This window comes from Petromyzon marinus, chromosome 38 (assembly GCF_048934315.1).
Source record: "Petromyzon marinus isolate PM22_M1 ecotype Great Lakes invasive population chromosome 38, UKy_Petmar_22M1.pri1.0, whole genome shotgun sequence".
NCBI classification, from domain to species: Eukaryota; Metazoa; Chordata; class Hyperoartia; order Petromyzontiformes; family Petromyzontidae; genus Petromyzon; species Petromyzon marinus.
This window is the reverse complement of record NC_133704.1, coordinates 2,570,952-2,596,315: the sequence shown is the minus strand read 5'-3', so window position 1 is coordinate 2,596,315 and position 25,364 is coordinate 2,570,952. Positions and strand designations below refer to the sequence as shown.

General features: G+C 49.6%; 2 protein-coding genes across 4 annotated transcripts in view; one reads left to right on the top strand and one right to left on the bottom strand.

Moving 5' to 3' along the window:
• Positions 1–475: 475 nt before the first annotated feature.
• Positions 476–18,075, bottom strand: LOC116950262 (uncharacterized). Of its 2 annotated transcripts, none has more exons than XM_032967941.2 (3): positions 17,707–18,075; positions 12,866–12,945; positions 476–8,959 (listed from the first exon to the last, which is right to left on the bottom strand). In XM_032967941.2, the coding sequence occupies exon 3, from the start codon at positions 8,942–8,944 to the stop codon at positions 7,721–7,723; it is 1,224 nt and encodes a 407-aa protein (XP_032823832.2). In that variant the 5' UTR covers positions 8,945–8,959; positions 12,866–12,945; positions 17,707–18,075; the 3' UTR covers positions 476–7,720. The 2 variants fall into 2 exon arrangements, with proteins under 2 accessions (XP_032823832.2, XP_032823831.2); XM_032967940.2 differs by lacking the exon at positions 17,707–18,075 and adding an exon at positions 14,944–16,292.
• Positions 18,076–18,107: 32 nt separating this feature from the next.
• PHF12 (PHD finger protein 12) overlaps positions 18,108–25,364 on the top strand; it is a 33,958-nt gene continuing 26,701 nt past the window's right edge. For both annotated transcript variants that reach the window (XM_032967938.2, XM_032967937.2), the window contains exon 1: positions 18,108–19,135. In XM_032967938.2, the coding sequence (XP_032823829.2) occupies positions 19,085–19,135 (51 nt within the window). In that variant the 5' untranslated portion in view covers positions 18,108–19,084. The remainder of the gene's footprint in view (positions 19,136–25,364) is intronic.

Here is a 25,364-nt window from a genome sequence, read left to right as displayed (position 1 = left end):
GGACCTCTTGTGTACCAGGTGAGGTAGTTAACATCTCGCCACTGCGGCACCCCGTTGTCACATTTTCAATGTTGGACATTGACGCCGGCACACAATGGGCTTTCTCTTTTCCGACGATGCCACGGGAACGTTAACATCCATTGTGCAGTAGTTTTACGGTCGATAGAGCCGCAGTATTAATTAGGGCGGCCTGCCAGATTCGACCCGCGAACCTTCGCAACAAGCGGGCGTCGTGTTCACCGCCACCCGCTGGGTAACTGCCAGTGCTGTTTTATCACTCCGTAGATATTATTCTGCGGACCGTTCCGAAGGGCCAATTTCCCAAAACGTCTTCCATGGTTATCCTCTTATAGCCACGCTATTATTGGCGAATGTGTTGCGCTCTCTTAGGTGACGTGCATGTGCACGTCACAAACTGCTCATACCAGTCGAAGAAGTGAGTACGGCGTCGTGGATAATATAACACATGCTCGTATTTAATATTCACACAGGCGCGCTTTATTTGCTTTCTTCCTACATACAGTTATATATGTAATTTGCGTGAACGTGTACGATAATTGATTCAATAGAAGTCCAGTTTATTAAAAATAATATATATACAGGGTGCTTCCAATTTTATTTAACACTTCTGAGAATTTCCAGCAATACCACAAGAAATGTTCTGCTGCCTCCGGGCTCTGGAGACCACTTGGAGAAGATTCCAGGCCACGTGTTGACAACGATGGCGAACAAGTGAAGACTCTTTGACTATTTGAAGCTATTCACATATACATTTGTTATCATGTTACAGTGTATTATCCGTTATTTTTCCATTAAAAACGATAGTCCCATGTAAGTGTTAACAATTGTTTGAAGCACCCGGTATTTAAACACAAGTTATTGAGCCAGGTGCAAAGGCCCGAAACGGCAAGCGGCCAGCAACAAGCAGCACAAAGAAAGTTGTAATCGACACGAGTGTGTGGTACATTGCTTGAATTGAGCGAGGTCATCGTCGTTGTAAGCCAGCGGTCTTCATTGCAAGGCCCGCGGGCCACTGGCGGCCCCTGGTGGCCTTCAGTGGGGCCCTCTGACGTGCAGCCCCTCGATAATACACAAAGAGTAAAAATACCCCCTATCATCATCAACGTGCTGCTGGCAAACCCTAATGGTTTCAAATGGTGTGGCGGCTCTCACGCTGATGGTGTCTTCTCGGCGCAAGTGGCCCCACCTCTGAAAATTAGTGAAGAACACTGCGCTAAGAGCTTGGGGGGGGGGATGACGATGGGAGGGGATTCCAGAGTGGAGCGGTGGGAGGGGAGATGTGGAGAGAGAGAAGTGAGGCGACCTGCGGTGTGGTGAGTGACTGAGAGAGTGAATGGGTGAGTGGGTTAGTGGTTGAATGAGTAAGTGGGGTGAGTAAATAAGTTAGTGGCTGAGTGAGTACATGAATAAGTCTGTGAGTAGGCGAGTGTGGGGAGCGGTAGTGTAGCGGGTTAGCGCACTGTGCTTGGAACCCGGCGACTCAAGTTCGATCCCCGCTCACGGTCGACACCAGTGACAATTATCTGCACCGGTCCTGGGCCTCCCCTAGGTGGGCTCAGCCTCACATTAATACCTGGTGTAATGTGAAAACATCGCAACAAGGGAGACAAAGGCGGACGGGCGTGGTGCTGGCCACCCACTCCCTCGTGTGGCGCGTCGGCCTTCAAAGGTGCTCGCTAACGGCACTTGCCCCAACAGTCTGTTCAGTCTATAGGGGGATCTTTGTATTTTGGTGGTGGTAGCTGGTTCATTCTTAACATTCATGCACCCCAGCGTTTACATTTAAGCTCAAAGCTGCTACTGCGCGTGCATTTTCAGTACAGTCATATTATTATAATTATATATCAGCAGTGAAGCAACGCAAGCACACCGCACTTTACTTATCTCCCAAGACGCAGCAATCTCTACGTAATCATTGAACAATACAACACTGAGTGCGTATAATATACGTGTATGATGAACTCATTTTGCACCGTGCGGAGCCAACCGTGCTCGTCGGGGTTGCGGGGGAAGGACAACAAACTAAACAAAAAAACTGTTCTAAAGAAATCAATTTTCTATCTAGATGATGTTAAAGTATATAGCTCCAGTGGCGTCCTAATATCGGAAGGAAAAGCGTTCCAGACGGCCGCAGAAGCGCATTTATAAGCGCGCGATGCAGTGACCGTCTTTGGTCGATGGCCAGCCAAAAGCTGCTGCGAGGATGACTTGATGTACATGTACTCTGCGTAATACCGTGCAGGGACTCCTCTACTAACGAACATTCGACTTACGAACTTTCAGAGATACGAACAAACGTGCCCGCATGTCCAGTTGCCTGTTCGGACCGAGGGTCGTAATTTCAACCGCCGCGCAATAGATGGCGGTGGTGGCATCTACATCTGCGGACAGAACATGAAGAACCAGTGGAATTTGCATGTACAGGAGAATATGCAACTTTTAAAGTCATTCACCGTGTTTAGTGTACATGTCGTACAACATGTTTGGAAACGACAGGAGTGAACTTGGACTTACAGACAAATCGACTGACGAAAACAGACCTCTGGAACCTAACTCGTTCGTAAGTAGAAGAGTCCCTGAACTTTTTGTACAGGTATATCAATTGCAGCATTACACGCGGAATAATATACAGACCTAGCGCAGAATCACAAAACAGCATAAACTCAGACAGGCTGGTCAAGAACAAACACTCTGCGCATGGCCTTCAGAGGGAACAAAATGGATCACGTGACGTGTTGGACAATGGCCCTTCCTCACAGCACAAGTCAACATACTACGAAGGGCAATTGTCCGAAACGTCGCCTATACTCCTTGTTTCAGGCCGCAGTGCGATTGACGAAGGTGCCGAGTGTCGTGTTCACTGCGCTTTGTGCACCACTGTCAACGCTTTGGCAGCAGCATCGCCAAAAATTGTCTCATTTTGCAGTGACACAGGGGTGATCCACTTACAGATACTCCATTGAAACTACAGGGGAGGGGGGAGGGAATTACAGAAAACGCTGCATTTCAATGCAGCAGGGTTGGCTACGTATGGTGCAAACGAAGTTCAACATTCAAACACTGCAAAGCCTCCACACGTCTCCCACCAATCTGGCCGCAGTCATTACATTTTAGAACTCTCTCCTGATAACACTAAAACTAAACAATTTATTTTTGTATTTTTACCATGTAAGGCCACTGAGCTATACAGCTCTGTTTCAGAAGCGACCTGCCCGCAAAATGATAGCTCAACGAAGTGGGCTTATAATCACGTGTACATTTATAACAGTAGCCAGATACTCTAAACGCGTGATGTTGATTCTAAATGTGGAGAGGTAACCGGGAGAAAAATCCACGCGACCACGGAGAGAGAGACACGCAAACTCCACATATACAACAACAGATGTCAGGGTCGGGATCGAAACCCGCGATCTCCTGTATACCAGGCGAGGTCGTTAACGTCTCATAGCCACCGTGGCGCCCCAACACTTAGTCTAACATAGTCCTCGGGAGTTGCTTACAGCCATTGAACGACGCGTAAAGCCAATGAGGTCACAGTATTCAGTGTCTCACACTTCGTTATTTCCTTTCGTATGGCTGATGCAGAGCAACAACTTACAATCTCACAATCAGGTGGTCATCAAGCCAGATAAACGGCGTCAGGAGCAGCGGAGTGTGTCATCATCCCTGTGATGTCTCCTTCGTATTTGTGGGTCGAGGAATTGCGTCGTTGTACGTTGTACAATCTGTTCTGGATGACACTGCTGGAGAGGGTCTTCAATGTTCCATTCGTGCATCAGGTATCCGCATCTAGTGCCATGGTGTGTGCAGTAGATGCGGATTAGGGGGTGGACCGTGAGCTCCGTGGAAGATCACACGGAACTATTCACACGGAAAGCAGCAATGCGAGGCGATCCATTTATAGATATACCACTAAACTAACATTTTGAAATGGAGAATACTTTGTTGTAATGCACAGCTTCCACACGTGTCCCACCGATCGCAATGTGCGAGTTAAATAGTTGAACCCTCTCCTCTGTTATAGACACGGTGCCAATCGGTGTCACGATCATCAATCGGCTGCTGGTAATAAAGTCAGAGGGGGCATTGGAAATCAGTGGTGTATCTGTACATGGATCAGCCTGTGTTGCACATGGACCGTATATCGAATGATTATATCACGCTTAGCACATCACACACGCGCGCACGTTTCTTAACATTTCATGTAACACGTTACAGTATATAAGTGCTGATGGTATGAATTATATTACGGTAAAAAAGCATCAATGCAACGCGGCTTAACATATATTCAGGAAATGACTACAGTATTACACACAGCTGATAATATAAGGATCCCTTAACGGGACCCGCGTTAGTCGGATCAAGTTTAGAAACAGCGGGAAGTGATCGGCTCCAAAGAGTGAAATGTTTGAGGTTTTTTTTATTTGTTGCACTGCAGTAATCGAGGGTAAGAACCCAACGGCCAGGCTCCAATTCTTGACGTTGGCACTGGCGACCAACGGAGGTTGGAGCAAGGGTTGGAGTTGGAGCCAGGGTTGGAGGTTGGAGTTGGAGGTTGGAGCCAGGGTTGGAGGTTGGAGCCAGGGTTGGAGGTTGGAGCCAGGGTTGGAGTTGAAGGTTGGAGCCAGGGTTGGAGGTTGGAGCCAGGGTTGGAGGTTGGAGGTTGGAGCCAGGGTTGGAGGTTGGAGCCAGGGTTGGAGGTTGGAGCCAGGGTTGGAGGTTGGAGCCAGGGTTGGAGGTTGGAGCCAGGGTTGGAGGTTGGAGGTTGGAGCCAGGGTTGGAGGTAGGGTTGGAGGTTGGAGCCAGGGTTGGAGGTTGGAGCCAGGGTTGGAGGTTGGAGGTTGGAGCCAGGGTTGGAGGTAGGGTTGGAGCCAGGGTTGGAGGTTGGAGCCAGGGTTGGAGGTTGGAGCCAGGGTTGGAGGTTGGAGGTTAGAGCCAGGGTTGGAAGGCGCGGTGCTGGCCACCCAGCCCCTCGTTTTCCGTCCCGGCCTTCATATGTGCACTCGCTAACAGCACTTGCCCACAGGCTATACGGGGGATCTTTGTCTGTGGTGGTGGTCGTAATGGCAACAGAAGCTACGGTGCGGTGGGTTCCACCCGTGATTCCGTCACGCAACCCTAATTTCCCCCGCCACACGCGCGTTTCCTTCCCGATGAACGCCGCGCACCCACGCCGCGCCGGGCCCGATAACGACGTTCCCTCTTGGGCTGAGAGCCGCAGGCGCGCGCTCTGTCGCTCTGCATTGGGGCGCGCTGCGAGTCGCAGGGGATGACTCGAGGCGTCGCTCGTCCCACACATTCAGAGGGTCGGAAAGCCGCGGCTCCGGAGCCGCATGCGTCTCTTGAAGTAACTCCTTCGTGAGACGTTATTTATTAAGGGACCACCGTCTCGTATTCATCACATGCATCGCGGCTCTTGAAATATTGATTCGTTTGTTTTAAAATAATTCGAAAAAATGTATCTTCTTGTTAATCTGGTTACACGTAGTCCAGTGAGAGAGCTCGCTTTGGCCAGTATGAATCCCGCGGTATTGAAATTGACCACGTGTTGTACACATACATTTTGAGATGACGTTAACATTAACAAACAAAAAAACCTACGCAGTCACTGAATTCGAATCTCCAGTGGATGGTCCGCCGCTCCCTGTTGGACAGATTGCGCTATTGCACGTCGTATCTCCACGCGAACCCCAGTTCTTAACGCAGGCTCAGCGAGCCACAATAAGGCACCCGTACGGGGGACATGGATCCTTACGGCAAAAGTGTGGATCCTTGAGGCTCTGAGAGACAAAGGCACCTTACAACATTCGGGGCTCATTGTTAGTCCCCGAGGGTTAAGACAGCCAGATCTCGGGCACCTATAGGAGTCGCACTAATTCAGTTTAAATTGGCGCTGCTGTCACCATCCGCGTATCTCACCCAGATTCAGAAGAACAACACTGCTGCTGCTGCTGTGCGTACAGAGTAAAGCAACGCCGACGTCATTCGAGAGCCAATCATCGCACCTCCTCCTGCCTGTGACATTGCTCCTCCTCCTCCTCGAAGACACCGGTGGTGTAGCCATCAACCGCCTCATCATACCATCAACAAGCGTGCCAATGCGCACCATGTCCTTCATTAAGGGAAAATTAAAGACACAAGCCACTGTAGTAGAGCGACTCCAACCATGCACGCCAAACTATGGACCACTATAGTAAACCCATCGAGACACACAAGAGATATATGCAGAGACTCAAAGAAATACACAGGTGCACATCGAGATCCATTCAAGACAAGCCACAGTAGTGCGACTGTGGCCATGCAACTATGGATCCCTACAGTAAAACTGTGGTCTGCTCTCCTTCAACAGAAGAGGAAGAACAAATCGACACGAACTCTCTCTCTCCTGAAGCCTTCTCGTCGTGGGCAGCAGATCTCGACATTGGGCACCTAGGCTCTTGAACGCACTGCTTTGCGTGTGCTTCCATCACACGCAAGGGTGGAATAGAATGCTAGAATCTAAAGAGAACACCGTTCATGGGCCCGGCAAGGCTGTGGAGAGTGTTAATGCCAAGTGCCCGAACCCCAGCAGTCTGGTTGGTATATCACGCTGGAATAAGAGAAGTGACGATGATGGTGGTGGTGATGATGATGTATATGAGGATGCCCACTGCACGGTGAGTAACGGAGTTCGTGCCTGTCCGAGGCAGTACAACAAGCAGGGTATAGACTAGCTGTCTCTGTACAAACAAATTATCCGGTAATACCGATGCTGCAACTGCTGCGTTGGCAGTGGTATACATGCACCGACGAATACAACTCAACACATTCGTCAATATCACTGTGTGGCCTTGAAAGGGATACAATATATCATAGACGACTTTCAGGAAATGCTTCTTGTTCACAACATTTTTTTTATTTTAAGCAAGCAGCGTTATTGACGGATGTGTTGAAAGTTGTTTTAGTTTGTGTGGCAGGGTTGGATATTCTCAAGTATGCGTGGGCATTTTCCGTACATTCTCCAACCCAGTGCAATGTCTCGGTGGGGAAGGATGGGGGGGGGGAGAATGAGATAATTAATCTAAATCGGCCACCCACGTGGCGAATCACGTGGCTAACCATGTGACAATGTTAATATAAAAACACCACTAGAATTCATGATTATTCCATCCTTTGTCTTTTTTTTGCAGTACAACAATGATAAGATTCCTAAAAAATGCATACATTTGTGGACTCTTGTAACTTCCACACAGGCAAATAAGTAAAATGTACAATACTTGCTCAGGATAGCCCGCAGAAATTATTACAGCACCTTCCGACTCTGCTTTGAGTGAGGCAATATACACACTGAGACTCTTTGCTTCACGCATTACACGAGGTTGTTCCCTACGAATATAGCCTTTATATGCACTTTGAAGAAAGGCCATTGCCCCAAACGTCGTCTGTTATATAGGTTTTTCTTTTATAGCCATACACAATAGAGTGTTATCTGTTGAACACGTAGGCTTTCGTGACCAATATCCATAATAGAGATTATTAAACCCGCCACCACCCGACAGCCAATTAATAATGTTTGTCACGCAAACACGGCGTGTTTGTTCGGGAGCTGTAGAAAAACCGTCGGTTTTCCACAAAGTGCGTACTGATTTTAGCGACCCATGAGCTCGCACGCACGTGTGCGTGTGTGTGAGTGTGCATGCACACGTGTGACATAAAAACGCTAGGCCGGGGAGCTCTCTGCGGTCATCTGCGGGTCCCATTTTCCACGCATCTCCCGGAGAATGGGCGATGCGGCACTGCCCCGGTTCTGCGGAGTCCCGGGCAGGGTCTCGGCGCTGATCGATGGCTCGCGTGCCGCGTCGGCCTCCACCACCACCACCAACGGCGTGGCACCACCACCGACAGCGGCACCACCACCGCCTGCCGCTCCGTTCCCAGGACGTGAAGGCCCCGCCGCCTCTCCGCCATGCGCCAACAGCCCCTTGGCCTCCCACCACGGCGCCCAGCCAGGGATGGCACCCAGGAGGTTGTCACGGCTGCCATGCGGCCGCCGACCTCTCTCACCGTCGCTACCACCACCGCCACGGCCGGAGCTTGCGGAGGCTCCGCGGCGACGCCGCCGGTCCCTGCACGCACAACGTGCGGCCAGCAGAATGGAGATGCTGGCGAAGAGGGCCGTGGTGGAGGCCAGGACCAGGACGATGAGGCCGTAGCGCCGCCCCAACTCGTGGCAGTCCTTGTGTGTCGTGGTTACGTTGGCTCGGGAACCGCTGTCCTCCCCGCCTCTCGGGTCCGGGCTCTCGGTTACAACGTCGGCCGGGTCCCCGTGCTCCCGGGAATGATTGCGGTGACCTCGAGTGGTGTGGCCCTGCATGGGGTTCTCAGTCTCGGAGTCGCGGACCGCGGGAGGTCCGCTCATGGTGCCGCTGCCGCCAATACCTCCTGTGCCTTCGACACAGGTGGCTTTGGAGTTTGAAAAGCCGACGGAAGTGGTGGTGATCCCAAAGTCTCCACCACCACCACCCGTGAGTTTCTCGCTGGGACCAAGGCTGCTGCTGCTCGTAGCAGAGGTCCGTTTGCCATTATTACCAGTGGTGATGTCATCATCGTCGTTATCATGATCACCATACTTGCTAACAGCAATGGTGGTCGTGGGGTTGGTGGTAGTGGTCGTGGTGGTGTTGGCAGTGGTGATGTTATCACCACTGCCAACACTCTGGCGCTCATCAACTTGAGTGGTGGTTCCCTGCCCAATTTTGGTGGCGGTGGTGCCCTCCGCTTTGAGGATGTTCGCCTGGATGGTTGTGGGACCAAGGTGCCTGTCCACGGTCCCTGGGTTTGTGCCCCTGGGGCTCTGAAATTGAGGAGTCGGTATCCCGTGGCTCTGCTGCCAGTGCAGAGCAAGCAGCGCCAGTGAAACGAGGAGGGCGTGCCGAGAAGCCATGGACGAGTTCGAAGCCTGAGGATGAGGGGTGGAGATAATTGAGATCGTTATAAAAGGCGCAGCTTGATTTTTCTGCTTGTGCCGAGTAAGTGCTCTGTGGACACCATGGTGGTCAGATGTATACAGGGGGGCATGGGTTAGATTCCGAACCTGACACCTGCTTGTATATTTGGAGTTTGATAGTCTCTTTCTCTCGCTGTGGTCGTGTGGATTTTTCTCCGGGTCCTCTGGTGTTCCCCATCCACATTAAGAATCAACATCACGCGTTCAGAGTATTTGTCTGCTATAAATTTGCACATAATAAGCCACTTCATTGAGCTATCATTTGTGGCCAGGTCGCTTCTGAAAAAGAGCTGTATAGCTCAGTGGGCCTTACCTGCTAAAAAACATGTTTTGTTTAAATAAATAGTTTATAGTTTACACCGCACGTTGTTTGGTAAGATGTCCGGATGTTCTGCTCTGCGTACTGGGAGCTTCACCTGCAGTAGTAACCAGGACGGCCGCTGGATTCGAACTCGTGAACCTCACGCTACCCCTGGGCCCTGTCGTATGTACTGTATGTACGTATGTTAAACTTCTTTCGCAGCGTACATAGCCAACCGTGCTAAGCGGAGGGATGCATGTCTGTTGAACTTCTTCCGCACGGTATGTAGCCAACCGTGCTAAATCGGAGGTGCGGGGGAAGGACAATAAACTAGACCCAAAAAGACAGTTCTAAAGAAATTAGTTTTCGATTTTTGTGGCTTGAGGCCTTTGGTCGGTGACCTATGGGTGCTACGCTAATGCCGATCTCGGCGACCTGCCCTCCACCCCCTCCCTGCACGCGGTTCCCGCACCAGAGATTAGCACGGTTGGCTACGTACGGTGCGAAAGAAGTTCAATATACATACCTACATACGCAATACTTCCCACCCATCATGGCCTCGTCGCTCTCTGCTTTAGTGTTCTGTTCAAAACTTCTTATTTGCTTCGGCCTGTTCTTCCATGAATTTCCGAACGATACCTAAGTACGCCGTGTATCGAGAGGCCAGAAGTTTGTTATCTCTTTGTGTTGTTGAAGTCCAGCACTCTGATCTCCTTGCCTCACACATCCGCCTGTCTGCACTTAAACTGACCTCTCTACTCATCCGTTAGAGTTGCTGTTGTCCATCAAAAACCTGGCTTGACTATTAAAAAACGATTAAACTATTTTTTATTTTACCAGGTAAGGCCCACTGAGCTATGTAGGCCTTTTTCAGAAGCGACCTGGTCACAAATGACAGCTCAAAGAAGTGGCTCATCACGTGGACATTTACAGCAGCCAAATATTCTGAATGCAAGGTGATGTAAATTATAAATGCAGAGGGGAAAACCGGAGGACCTGGAGAAAAATACACTCATCCACAGGGAGAAGATGCAAACTCCAAATATACAGGCATCAGGGTTGGGATCGAACCCACGACCTCCTGTATACTAGGCGAGGTATATTCTTTGTTCTTTCGGTAAAGTCACGAAGAAGGGAAACAATAAAATAATTAAAATATAAAACAATAAAATTCTCACGATGTTTCGACTGCAACACAAGCAATCATCATCAGGTGTGAAAACCACAACAAGAACATTTGAAAAAAGTGGCGTTTTTTTTTAACGTTAGCACCACGGAGAGAGATTTGACAGTTTGTTCAGATGGACGAGTCCATCTATGTTCGTAAAAGAGGAGGGGGGAGACGAAAAATAATGGATGCGGTCTGAAAGCCACCTTAAGCGTGATCAATCAATTAAGACCTGAAATGGTTTATCAAATCCTTCCAATGATTGCTAAGCCAGAATCCATCTTCTCGGTTGAAATTGTCTCTGTGTTAGTATATGTGGATAGCCACATATACAAACAAATATGTGGATAGCCACATATACAAATACAAAAATTTAGGCGAGGTAGTTAACATCTTGCCAACGCAGCGCCCCAAAAACCTGGCCTGACAAACGCAACGCATACGATCGTTTCCTCCTTGCAGTAAGAATACTACGACTGCATAGTTTGGATTAGTGCAGCATCTGAATGCGACCTCATCTCAATAAAACATTAATAATTACAACTGCAGGGTGGGGTGGTGGTGGCGGAGCAGTGGCTGGTGCACCGCGTGCTATAAACACTGGTAATCCAAGCTCCCCTGTTCCCGGCCACAGCTAACATCAGTGGTGAGCGATAGGAATGAACCCGTCCATCGGTCGATCCTTGTGTGGTGTATTACTTTTCATCGTCATGCTTCTCAATTCTGGCCCTCCTCATCGCTTTACTATAATGCCCGCACTGTGTTCGCCTAAGTAGATGTTCTCGGGATTTACGGCCCGGCACTAAGCCTCACGCCCACGCCGAACACTCCCGCACGGAGGGAAGGTTACAAAACTGTTTACACAACGACGAGAAGCTCACCGCCGTGCCCGTCAACACTGCCTTGTGGCACAACAACGCATCTGCGTGCGCAGCCCCGGCGTCGTTCCACTGTTGAATGAGGACCTCTCCACGTCGTTGGAGGGTTATTTGATAATACTTCAACCACGTCGGTTAAAACGGGTTCATGAAGGCGAGGAACGTAGATGTGTGGGAGCCGAAGGGCGGGGGGCATAGAAGTGCAGTACAACAGTGTATTTTGCTGCACAATCCTCTGCTGCCTGCCACGTAGCAGCGCAGCAGCAACTTGTAACAACCTGTTGTGCATGGTGGTCGCCCATCCAAGAACGGTACAGGCGCAAAGCCTGCTTAGCTTCCACGTTATTGACTGAATTAAGTCCATGAACCCAGAGTGGATGCTGCACTTTGTCGGTACCACTCGAGGTGGCATCACCCTCGCGGGCTTCAATCGCTTGATGTGTGGCCAATTCCAGCAAAGTATGCGATAACTGCTTTAAATCTGTCTTCTTCCGTACGGCTGATAATGTAGATGCAGAGCAACGACTACAATCTCACATTCAGGTGGTCAAAGCCAGACAACGGCGTCAGGAGCGGCGGAGTGTATCGCTGCGATGTCTCCTTCGTGTTTTTTTGAGTTGCGTCATCATGTGCACCTCCGATTAGCACGGTTGGCCACGTACGGTGTGAAAGAAGTTCAACATATGTAAATACGTGTTGTGCGGTCTGATCTGGACGACCATAGTCGCACACTAGAGAGGTTTCTATTTGTGCATCAGGTTAACGCACCTGCCATGGTTTGTGCAGTGGATGATGGGGCTTAGGGTGGACCATGAGCTTCGTGGAAGACCAAACCCAGGGATCTTCTGCATTGGGTCTTTCACAACGTGGTGTTTGTCTGTGAGTTATTTTGAACCACAGCTTTCCAAGCTTCATCGGGGTTCAATTTGCATTGCATAAGCGCATGGATTAATACATCATAACTACCAAAGCTTTGCCACCTTCTGTGGTACCATTTTCTGCTCTGACCCATGGACGAATTCTGGGTGATTTGGTCACGTGCCGCATTCTCATCAATATACAGGGTGGCGCAAAAGTCAGGACACATAGGAATATTATATTTTGACAAATTACACAGGGTTATTTAATTTATTTTAACAAATGCTCAAACTGACTTCCACTAAGATTCATGCATACATTAATTATGTTTTGAAATTATTTCAGGACTTTTTAAAAAAAGTTTACCGATGTAATCTTTGAACAGTCACCAATGATGTTTTGTAAAACGACGAATTTCAGGTGACCCCGCAGCAGCAGGAAGAAGAAAACGAAAAATGTATAAGAATCATGACAATAGATAACATATTAAGCTTAAGAGTAAATTGTTAAAATGCTTTAATGCCAGTGTTAGAATAAATTAAATAACCCTATGCATCCTGACTTTTGAGCCACCCTGTAGAGCGGTGAGACCACCAGGTGAAACCACGAGGTGAGAATGCCAAGTGAGACCACCAGGTGAGCGAACCTCTCACCTGCACAGTGGTTATGTCGCCCGCCCTGCAGAAAGCACCACGGCGCCTCCAGGTGAGTTTACCTGGACACGCGTATCCAGCTACAGCGGAAGAATCGCAATACAATTATACAGAAGTAGACCAAAGACAAAGATCCCCCCTTTAGCCTGAACAGAATGTTGGGGCAAGTGTTGTTAGTGAGCCAGCACCACGCCCGGTCACCTTTGTCTCCCCAGTGGCGATGTCTGAACACACCGCACCAGGTACTCATTTGAGGCTGAGTCGACCTAGGTGAGGCCCAGGACCGGTTCAGTTAATCGTCACTGGTGTTGGCCGTGAGCGAGAATAGAACTTGGGTCGTCGGGTTCGTAGCATAGCGCGCGAACCGCTACACGACCACTCCCCCACATACACACACACAACTGCTTCCGCCATAAGAATGTGGAGTTTACACCACTGTCTGATCGTCAACGGAGATGAACGCGCCCCATAGCGCTGGTTGCCCAGACAAGCGCTATCCAGGCTCAAACCTGCTTAGCTGCCGAGGCTCAACAAGATGGGGCGCATTGCGGATCACCGTCTGGAAAAAATCGCGCTTTAATAAATAATATAGGCTAAAGCACAGTCCGCGATAACACGTCAAATGGGTATGCAGGCTGATCAAAGACTGATGCGCGTGGGTAATATCGAGAAGGATGCAGCAGCATCCCACCTTGTGCGATGCTACGCCGAGGCAGCCGTACAGCCGCGTATTCCTCCTCACGCGACGCAGTTCTGTTCACTCAATCGCGTTATATCCAATTCGCGCCTTGAAAACTACACGCGTTATAGGGGAACGGACTGTATTTGCGATTATTAAAAACTCGAGGAAGTTCCGAGCAGTATCGCCGTGACGCACACGATCGATCCCCCGCGTGACTTTAGCATCGGCGCACCTCCACCGCCTCTCCGCAACGTGAAATACAAACACGGAGAGGAATGGGAGTGGGGAGTGGTGGCACAGCGGTTGGCGCACCGCGCTGCGAACCCGGCACACCCGAGTTCGATCCCCGGCCACGAAGGACACGCGACTGGTCGGTCATGCGCTGCCACTGACCAGCACGGTGAAGTATGGTCAGACAACCCGCCCCCCCCCCCCATGACCGGCGCGACATGGGGAGTTTCTCATCCAGCAGTGAATTGACCAAAGAGCTCCGATCAGTCACGAATAGTTGACTGAGTCACGGTGTCTCCCTGCTTAAACAATCATTGGGGTTGAGTGTTCTTTTTTTACATTTTAGCAGGTCAGGTTCACTGAGCTACGTGGCTCTTTTTCAGAAGCGACCTGGTCACAAATGAAAGGGCAATGAAGTGGCTTATCACGTAGACATTTATATCAACCAAATACTCTAATCGCACGCTAATTCTAAATGTGGAGGTAAAAACGAGAAGTAAAATCAACGCGACCACAGGCGTCAGGGTAGGAATCGAACCCACGGCCTTCTGCATACCAGGCGCCACCGCGGCGTTCACATCCGTTGGTCATGGAAATTACACATTCTCATGGCAAGGATCAGCTTCACCACCGCGCACCCATCGTTAAACTTACCTTAAAGTGGTACTCAATTTATCGCCCCCCCCCCCACGCCAGGCCTGTTCATCTCCGACCGGAATTCATTGAGGTTTGGAGTGCCTGAATCACAGCCACTCGAGAGTGGGTGAAACGATGGAAATCGCGGCCCTATGCCAATCTACTGCTGGATGAAGGCTTCCCCACGTCCCGTCATGGCGGGGGGGGGGACATCCAAAACTGTCACACAAATAACTAAAACAACTTTGAACACATCCGAAAATAGTAACAGCGCGTTAAAATATACAATAGGCGGCGTTTGGGGCAATGACCCACTGTGCTTTGAAGGAGCTCCACAATCCGAAACGTCGCCTATATATACACTGCCCTTTAAGGCTACACACACACACACAGTGTTATTTACGTACGTGTTCAGTTTTTTTGCACCACTGCCAAAGCAACAGCATCGTTACCAAAAACCAACTTCTTTATAGCAGAGACAGAGCGAGCTAAACAAAACCAGTTAAAGTAAAACAAACATTGTACCCACCTCTTCACATAACCGTGCAGCATCTACACGCACAAGGGCACCGGGTGAAGAGTGTCGGCTCGCAAGTGCTGCGTGGCTCAAACTCCCCGCGTGATTTCGATCGGGCGTGCGAGGGCGGGTGGAGGGGGGGTTGGTAGGCGGCGGTCGAGGATGCTGGTTGGCAACCCACCGGTGCGTAGCAGGAAAATACCGCGCACAATTCGCCGTATTGTGTCCGAGAGCTATCGCTCTGAGCCACCCGTGCGCACGGCTGCCTCGCCTCCCTAATCGCCACAGGCGCAGGAGTGAGCTGCGGTCTGTGACCCCCCCCCCCACTATAAAAAACACCCACCTTCTTCGACACTCTGGCGCGGAGGTCACTCGCAGGTGAATGTACGGGACTGTAAGAGGTTAACGGAATTCACGATGCCGTGGCGGCCCCAGCGGCACGTGGTGTCGTGCGTTCATTGTCACGAACGGCGTCCGTCTGGCCTCGGGCGACGGTGTCAGAGTTGTGTATCGAAGGCAGTGGCGGAGTCATGCCGTGATCAACCCAGGGGGTGCCGGCAATCGGTCAGGTGGGGTCCCCCAATATTGAATTTGTGTCGCATGGTCGCCAAACTTTACTGCTCTAATTGAATTAAAATAAGGCGTGGAACGTAAATAAAAGCATTTTCATAAAAAACAACAGCATTTAAACCGCGTTTTAAATGATTTTGTTGCTCTTTGACACTTTTGTTGAAAACATCTCATGGTGCTTGTCAAGGGGGCCCCCAACTCGTAGCTTTGGCCACCAGGGAGGGGGGGGGGGCACCCCCTGTCCCCACGCTCGTTACACAACAGGTCTCCTGTGAAGCGAAAGCATCCTAACCGGTGGAGCCACCCAACAGAATGGATGAACGCGGGCGTCCAGCAGAATGAACGACACCTCGTTCCAGACCCAGACATAATCGCACCACCTCTTCTTGGCTTTGACGCTCCTCCTCCTCGAAGGCACTAGCGGAACCATCAACCGCTTTATCAGAACATCAACAGCAGCGAGCCGATGCGCACCACATCTCCTTCGCGAGAAAAACACTTAAAGACAAAACCAGAGGATTGTTATTGTGGCCATGCAATCCAAACTATGGACCATATAGTAAACCAGGGGTAGGAAACCTGCGGCTCTTTATGGACTGCTTCGTGACGCGATGTATTAACGACCACCGTATGGTATTCACGTGCATTGTGGCTCTTGAAATATTGAGTTTACCGAATTCGAACAAAAATTGCACTTCTTTTATTTTGGTTTCCGACTATACTACTAAACCCATAGGCAGAGACGCAGAGATATCTCGAGATTTTACTGGGAGGAACCTCCTGGTTACACAACCAGCCCACAGGGGATTATTGTGTCCGTCCGTCAGTCGTGCATCCAAAAATGGGAGGGGTGGGGCTGGGTGGAGAGGGGAGGGTGGGGAGGGGCTGGGTGGGGAGGGTGGGGAGGGGCTGGGTGGGGAGGGTGGGGCTGGGTGGGGAGGGGCTGGGTGGGGAGGGTGGGGCTGGGTGGGGGGTGGGAGGGGCTGGGTGGGGAGGGTGGGGGCGGGGAGGGGCTGGGTGGGGCTGGGTGGGGGGTGGGAGGGGTGGGGCTGGGTGGGGAGGGACTGGGTGGGGGGTGGGAGGGGCTGGGTGGGGAGGGTGGGGCTGGGTGGGGGGTGGGGGGTGGGAGGGGCTGGGTGGGGAGGGTGGGGGCGGGGAGGGGCTGGGTGGGGCTGGGTGGGGGGTGGGAGGGGTGGGGCTGGGTGGGGAGGGACTGGGTGGGGGGTGGGAGGGGCTGGGTGGGGAGGGTGGGGCTGGGTGGGGGGTGGGGGGTGGGAGGGGCTGGGTGGGGAGGGTGGGGGAGGGGAGGGGCTGGGTGGGGCTGGGTGGTGGGTGGGGAGGGTGGGGCTGGGTGGGGAGGGTGGGGCTGGGTAGGGGGGTGGCTGGTCACCCCGTGGTGCCCTTATAAAACTCAACGTGTAACCTACTCACGCCGGCTTGTGCCCGCCCTCAAAGTCGGGCATATTTGCGGAATACACCACGTGGTGCCGCCATTGACCCTGGCCATTGACCGAGCAACCCAACGTTCCTACCAGCTCCCTCCACAGGAATGTGTTAAATACAAGACACAGGCGTGTGATTGTGGCCTTGCAACCCAAAATGTGGACCAACGGAGGAGGAACAGCGAGCGACACGAACTCTCTCTCTCTGATGGAGCCCTCTCGTCGTGGCTAGCAGCAGCAGACCGCGACATTGACGTCGAGCTCCTGAACCAAGTTGCTGTTGCTCCCATCATCCGCAACAATAGAATAGCGCGTTAATTGCCGTATGTAGCAGAGTTTCGCGGTTAGAACCCAGCGTCCGCCCTGGTTAATATTGAATAGCGCGTTAATTGCCGCATGTAGTAGAGTTTCGCGGTTAGAACCCAGCGTCCGCCCTGGTTAATATTGCGGGTGTATTTAACCAAAACGTATCTCGCGCAGTTGACGTCACTTTTTATTATTATAAGATTGTATCCACGACAAAACCATCAACCAACCGCCTTTGAGAATCCAGGTCCACTGAACTATACAGCTCTTTTTCAGAAGCGAGCTGGCTATTAACGATAGCTCAACGAAGCGGCTTCTCGCGTGGAAATGCATTGCAGCCACAAACTTTCAACGCATGTCAATTCTAAATGTGGAGGGGAAAACCGCAGGACCCGGAGAAAAATCACAGGAGGCTGTCTGGATTCAAACCAAGGGACTGAGAGGTGCCAGTCCTGACCTCTGAGAGATGCCGGTAGCCGTGGTCTCCCATTCTAGATCTCTCCACGTGAATTGTTGACAAGGAGGTGGATGTAAACCTTGCGGTCAGGTCCACGCACTGCATCCTAAAAACCAAGCTAACAAAAAACGTTCTACTTTACCGGGTAAGTAGCACGGAGCTCTTTTTCAGAATCGACCTGGCCACAAATGAGAGCTCAACGAAGTGGCTCATCATGCGGACATGTATAGCAGCCAAATAATCTAAAGATATAAATAAATTACCCCACCCCCAGGGGCCGTACGACGGCGTAGGGGAGGCATTCATTCAGCAGCGGACGTGCGCATGTTATTGCCTTTCACATTTGTATTGTGTTGTTTTTTGTATACTAAGCTAACATGGGCATCTATGACTTCCATGTAAATGAGATTTGTAAAGGATCGATTCTCAATCTGCGACCCAACCGATTAATTGATTCCTCAGGCATTGCTGTAATGTATGTCAATAAGCACATTTTTCGTTCACTTCATCTTTTTTTCCAGAGCATTATGGAAGTCACGCAACTCCATACTAGGAAAAAAACCTGTGGTTAACATGAACAGTAATATAAATATAATTAACTTGTAATAATTTAATATTATTATATCTGACCGGAAATGGCTACAGAAGACGTCATCCTTCACAACAATATTACTGTACGACTTCTTTCCTTACCGAAGATGGCCGCCGTTACGCACCGTTTGTCGTCACATCACGCGATTGCGTCCAATCGCGCGCCAGGATTGCCGGACATTGACCAATGGGCGAGCACGCGCTTTTGGCGGGAACCGCGCGCTCGTGAAGCCACGCGGCTGGCGGGGCGTGTCTACGCATGCGCACTACCGCTATTGCAAAGTTAGCGCCAACTTGACGCGGCGGTGATGGAGGAGGAGGCGGCGCGGGGCCGCCGTTAATAAGCGGCCGTGTTATCAAGGTCTTTGCAACGACAACAGCAGCGGCGGTAGCGAGGGTGGGAGTGCAGCCAGAGAGAGGGGACGACGATTCCTTGCGTGCTTCGTGCTCGCCTCAGCCCCCAGCCTTGCCGGCGCGGCCTCCGCATCTGACGGGAGGCCTAGCGCAGGCTTCCCTGCGGGGAGCTCCAGGCAAGACCGAGGACCCCGCAGGGCCTTGTTTTGTCGCTGCGCCTCGGGACGCCATGGCGACGCAGGCGGCGAGTAGCGGCAGCGACAGCAGCAGCGGCTGAGTGGCGACCGCTCCGCCGCGTTTCTCGGCCGCTGCGTCTTTTGTTGAGTTAGGGAGCGCGGAGTGAACCCAAACGCAAGTGCAACGCCAGCGCAGGGACTGAGCAGAGGAGGCGCTTGCAGATTGTTTATCGGCCGCGGCGAGGAGGGAGGCCACGATGATGGAGAAGATCGTGTACGACCTCGACACGTCGGGAGGGCTCATGGAGGTGAGGGGGAGGCTGGTGGCGGCCTGTGTCACGCTCCTGTTGTGGCGCTGCTGTTGCTGTCGTATGCTTTTGTTTGGCTCAAATGCTGCTACGCCTCGAATGCTTCTGTAGGTACTGTGTGTGTAACGCTGCTGCTCATGTTTTGTTCTCTTCTAATTTTGTCGTGCGCCTCTAATGCTTTCGCTCATCTGATGGCTTTGCATTTGTGTCGCTGTTCCTCGACTCGTCGGGAAAACTCACGTAGGTGTGCTATGCTTCGGTTGTGGCGTTTGCTACCGACGATGCCCCTTCTCTTGTGCTTTTGTTCCTCATGATGTGCCTGTCTAATGTCATGCTAGTCTATGGTAACCCTGCTGTTTCTGCTGCTGTCTCATGCCTTTCCTCTGACGCCGCAGTTTTTTCTCTAACGATCATGCTGTTGGTTTGGCTTAAGGCGGCTGTGCCTCTTTTACTTCTATCTCTGTTGATCCTGCTCCTCTGTGGTGCGTCTTGGATTCTCCTGATGCTTCTGATTCTCTCGGTGTGTCTCTCTGATGCTTCGTCCCCAGCTTGTCATTCTAATTATGCGTATCCTCTCGCGCTTTCCCACTATAATTTTCTCTGTTCCTGTGGTTCTAACCACCGTTGCTTCGTCTCCTCTGATGCTTTGTACCCTCCCTGCATCTCCCGTACAATGACTTTGCTCCCATCCCTCGTGTGATGGCCCCTTTCACGTGGCCACATGTGTGGCCCTGTGAAAGTCTTCACAACGCAGCGGCAGTCTACAGGTTCATCAGCTCTCGCGATATTGCCCATGGGTACCCTCGTTCGTGCATGCCCGTGTATTTTCGTATGCTACGCCACGGGTTGTGTTTCATTGTGAAATAAAACATTCACTCTTGGTCCAGGCGGCGTCTCGTTAGAGATCGTTGAAGGGGTTTTTTTTTGTCGGCAGCACGGGCTAGGCGAGGCGACCCTGCTGGTGAAAGTACCTCGTCTCGCCGTGCGTGCGTGTTGTAACACAAGCTGTGGGTTCCCATTTGCACTCTCCATCTTATTCGGTTTCATCTACCGTACAGTACCTGCGGGTCGTACCCACTGGCGAATGCAACCATTTGATTCTTGCCGAGGTCACTGATACTAATGCTGGAGGCGGAGAGAGACAAAGTATAACAAGCAGCCTTAGGGGTTACCTATGGTGTACACACTTCCCCTGTCTCGGCCATACTAAACCACCGGTAGTGTTTCTTGTTGTTTATTTTTGAATTGTGAATATATGGGACTCGTATAGCCTAGATGACGATTTTGGTATTCTCTGGTGTTGTAGCACAAGCTGTGGATCCCCACTCTCCGTATTCTGTTGCGTATATAGACTACATACGGCTAATAGCGCCTCAATAACGCAACCATATGATTCTTATGAGGATCACGATGCTGGAGGTTATGTGAGCAAAATGAAAACAACCTTAGGATTACAACGGTTAACTGCCAGTCTCGAGCATACCAAGACACCCTTAGGATCTCTTTCGGCTTACTTTTGAAAATCACTCCAGCTAGGCTGGAGAGTATTTTAGTATTCTCGGTGTGCAGTAGCAATGCTCCAGCGTCACCTTTAGCATTCTCGGGGGTCATTGTAAATACCCGAAGCCCTGGGAGCCAATTCCACAAACTGCACGGCTACGCGCGAGTGGCTAGGTTTACATGTGTAGGTACAGTGTCAGTAGTAGTCTTCTGGTACCGTCTTTCTAGAGGGTTGGTGGTATGTCGCACCTCCCTCCACTTCGCTCTGTCCTATGCCAATCTCGCTGCTTCGTTGATCTGCATCTGTCTACCCATCCCACGTCCCACAGTGTCAGTACTGTGTACTTCCGTGCAATTATACAGGGGCTGAGAACAAAACACGTGGTGTAGGTGTTGGTGGGGATGATGGCTCGGAGCTGGGACGATTTAATGATGGCAGCCTTGCTGGAACAAAGCATCTGGTGGTTGTTCAAAGTACATATGAATTTGGTGAAGAGGGCTTGTCGTTCTGGCGGGCCTCGAAAGCACCATGAGTCACCTGCAGGCTTCGACATGAAGGTGGCAGGAATGGCTTTGATGCCCACCAGCATAACCATCGCTGCTGCCAAGTCCGTCAGTCTCCCAAGTGTTGCATTTTGTTGGTGACGCTGCTGCTGTTGCCACTGCTGATACCTTTTTTTAAGGCTGTGGCCCGAGCAAACGTGTAGGTTTGTTTAATCTTGCTGTGGGACGTTCATGTGCAGGAGCGAGAGGCGGGGTTGTTCCTTACTTGCGAGATGTCCTTTGCATGCGCACGTGCATGGCCCTGGTATGTGCCTGTCTTAACATGTGCCGCTGGAGGTTACGTTGTGATGCCTGTTGGATCTTACGGAGCTTCTGAAGGTGGAATTACTTGGTGGTGGCTGTCTCTTGTATTTAATGAACGGGTGCTGTGTGATGCCCTGACCAATCACCCGGAATGTGTCCAATCTCGTCAGACATCGAAAGCCGAGCAGGGTTGATGGTGGATGATTGTGCTTAGATGAGCAAAACCATGCATGACATGTTACAATCGGGGCTGTGGTTGGCAGTGTGGTGCAGCAGCACCAAAAACCGTTGTTGTAAAGTTCTACTTTGTTCCCACGTCTATGCTCCCTGACTTCACCAACCCATACCGATTGACCAGTGTTGTGAAGTACGGTACGAACGACCCGCACGGCATGGGGAGATCCTCATCCAGCAGTGGATTCATGAAGGGCTGCACGTGTGTTTATCTGAGGCGGTCCAATTTGGTGTTGTTGGAAAAAAAATTGTCTTGTGTTTTGACGCAATCGTGCTCAACTTTATTGCTGTGTCCTTGCAATTCTATATACTGGTTCTTACTCTGATTGAATGGGTGTGCATGTGTTCCATCATTATTGTTATTATTATTGATAGCATTAAACTATTGTCTGCAGCATGCATACATGCACGGTAGTTGTACATCATCATCAGCCATTATTAGTCTACTGCAATATAAGAGCCTCCCATATCAAATGGTCCTGCGATGTATTAAATAATATAATTCCTGCACACGAGGGAATTTGATCGCATCATCTCCGCGTTGGATGACATTTCGTACATTATCATCTTTTAGCTGCCACTCCGTCAGTAGTCTCGACCACGGGCTATTGCGCCTTCTAAAAACGCGTGCTACCAAAAGCTACATGTCTTAACAGTCAATGTAATATGTTTAAATTGCATGTGTGCTTAATCATTTGTCCCCCTCTCTCTGTGTGGGGTAGGTATCGGTAATGGTCGTACCATCAGGGCCAAATAGTCTGACTCCGATTACAAGTTAAACAGTGAGCATAGGGCCCACCTCTTTGCTTAACGTGTAGAGGTGCGATGAGCAGTTCGAGCTATTAATGTTTAAAATAACGCATATGGTCGTCCGAAATGCAGCAGTTGCCTCTAGATAGAGATGCTCACTCCAGATAGGGATGTGGTGTTTTGGGCAATGAAGGGACATACCAACCTCTGCCCCCTTGTACCTTGCAATGCATACACTTTACCTAAATACATAAAAAAAATATTAATTTCCCCCGCTCCCCCAACCCCTTCACACTGGTGAGCTGTGCTCCATCAATGTGTGTTTTACCCATGGGCCACTTCAAAGTAAATCTGGCCAAAGCCATCTCTCCCGTGTGTATACGAGTGGCAGCTGTCATTCTGTGTGCATCACAATACCACGCCCAAGCAGTAGGGGGCCTGTGTCACACTACAAGTCTACAGGACAATCACTACTGATCTCCCACAAAGTGGGGACTCACTTTGCAACCTTCAAATCAGGAGTCAATTGCATGAACTAGCAATGCTGCGATGACATTTTTCACCAAGTGATATACATTTTCCGTCCGCTTTTCCCCGTTGTGCTGTACAGCTCTGGTGTGTTTTGAGATTGTAATGCCACTTCTCTGGCGTTTCTCTGCACATTGCTGGGAGCTTCTTCAGTAACCTAATTGAGTGGCTCCTGTGTTATGGAGTGCTGCTTTGCAAACGGTATATTGAAGGGAGGAAAAGTGAGCTAGTACTAGGCCTCTCTTGTGTGCTGCATCAATTATTGTAACTTTTTAATTGTATTTCTCAATTTGATTGTTTTGGTGCTTTGTCATACTTCCAGTACGATTCAAAATTAAATTTCGATTTAAAGCTTTCGTGACTGCAAGGATTCATCTTCTTTTGGTTCTTTCGGTAAAGTCACGTAGAATGAGAATAATAAATTGATAAAATAAAATATTTTATTTTTAGGGACGAGACAGTGAGACAGTCTCGTACCTTCACCTGATGAAGGCCACTTGTGTTGTGGCCGAAACGTCGTGAGAATTTTATTGTGTTATTTTATTAATTTATTATTCTCATTCTACGTGACTTTACCGAAAGAACCAAAGAAGATTCAAAATTTATTACAAGTTCATCAGTTGCAGTTCACTCGGCATGTGTCTGCCATGAGTCTTCGAATCATTGCAACCTTTTACGATATACAATGCTTATAACACACATTGTATACAAGTTTGCCATATAAATATTAGGAAATGAATACTACAAAAGTGTAGGCATAAATTTAGCCTGTACTACCACAATATAATAGGGTTACTGAAGTTATGTAGAAAAAACTATAATGTTTGGGTTATACAGTTATTTAGAACATTATCGAATGTGGTTGTTCCTAATTCACATAATTTGTCACAGCAGAAGATATAAAACAAACTAAACAAATAAGGATATCACAATTTTACAAAATAGACAATATAATTATTGTGGACCGTTATATCGTGCGGTATATCACAGTTCTCACCATAGCACAGAAACCCTAGCTCTAACCACAGCATCGTCATCCAGCTGCATTGGGTTCCAGCTGTTGCCACCACATAACGAGCTCTGCAGTCGAAGGATAAGTTATAACAACAAACTGGTCCTAATCCTTCATTTATCTTAAAAGGGTAAATGTATAGGTTCAGCCCTGCAGTGTTTTTTACCTGTGCCACTGCTGGTGGAATGACCTGCACTCAAGTGAGTTCGAGCTGGCCAGACATCTTGGATGAGGTGGGAGTTCTTGCGCTTCATCTGACCGCAAGTTACCTAAACTAAAACTAAAAGCTATTTAAACTATTTTTATTTTACCAGGTAAGGCCCACTGAGTTATACAGCGACCTGGCCACAAATGATAGCTCAATGAAGTTGCTTAGCACGTGAAATTTATAGCAGCCAAATACTCTGAACACACGTTGATTCTAAATTTGGAGGGAAAAACCGGAGGACCCGGAGAAAAATCCACACGACCACTGGGAGAGACACCGCAAACTCCAAGTATACAGCAGGCATCAGGGTCTGGATCGAACCCACGTCTCCTGTATACCAGGCAAGGTAGTTTATGCTGGTGGATGGACAAGTTGTACGGAGGATTTAAAAGACTTGCACCATTTTTTTCAACTGCTACGCCAGGAGATTGATTCGAATTGACAATTGGTTTTAATAGTTTAGTATTACACCAGGGCAGCATTCCACCTCCTTAATCGTAATGTCATGTCATATCATAACTCAATGCAGCGTAGTGGAACGCTATATGCAGCTGGCAGAATTTGATACCTGCTCGATAGTTTACGTTCAAAAGGGGCTTCGAAACTATTTCCATTGATGGCACATGCCGTAGTCGCTCCCCTCCTTCAGCTGGATCCCACGATTGTTCGAAAACTAAATAAAGAATCCTGGAACTTGAATAGTAATGATCTCACGCTGTGATTTATTATTAAGATTGGCTGGACAAGGTCCTTATATAGATACGTGGACCGTTACTTATACAGTTGCCTGTAGTTTTGTCCCTTGTAAACCATGACTTCATAAAACAGTAGAAGATGGATATAATCATACCTTTATATAAGTATAGCACTCATATAAGCAACATGTCCTTCAAACACACTGGTGGTGTTTGGGAGGGCAAATGGTAACTTCTGACACAAGCACATCTTGGATATAAGGGCACCTTGCTTTGCTTCCAAGAGGTGTGATAGCTTTCATCCACATGCAAGCTTGGTAATGAGTGCGTTGTGGGCGGGTTTAACGACACATTTATATTTACATTACCTAACCCAAAAAAAACCTGTACATTCATGTTAGGGCTACACCACTTTTGTAACAGTTGCAGTGCAATAGCAGAGGTTTTAAGTACAGTTATCTACCACTTTGGCATAAAGATGGAATGAGATAAACT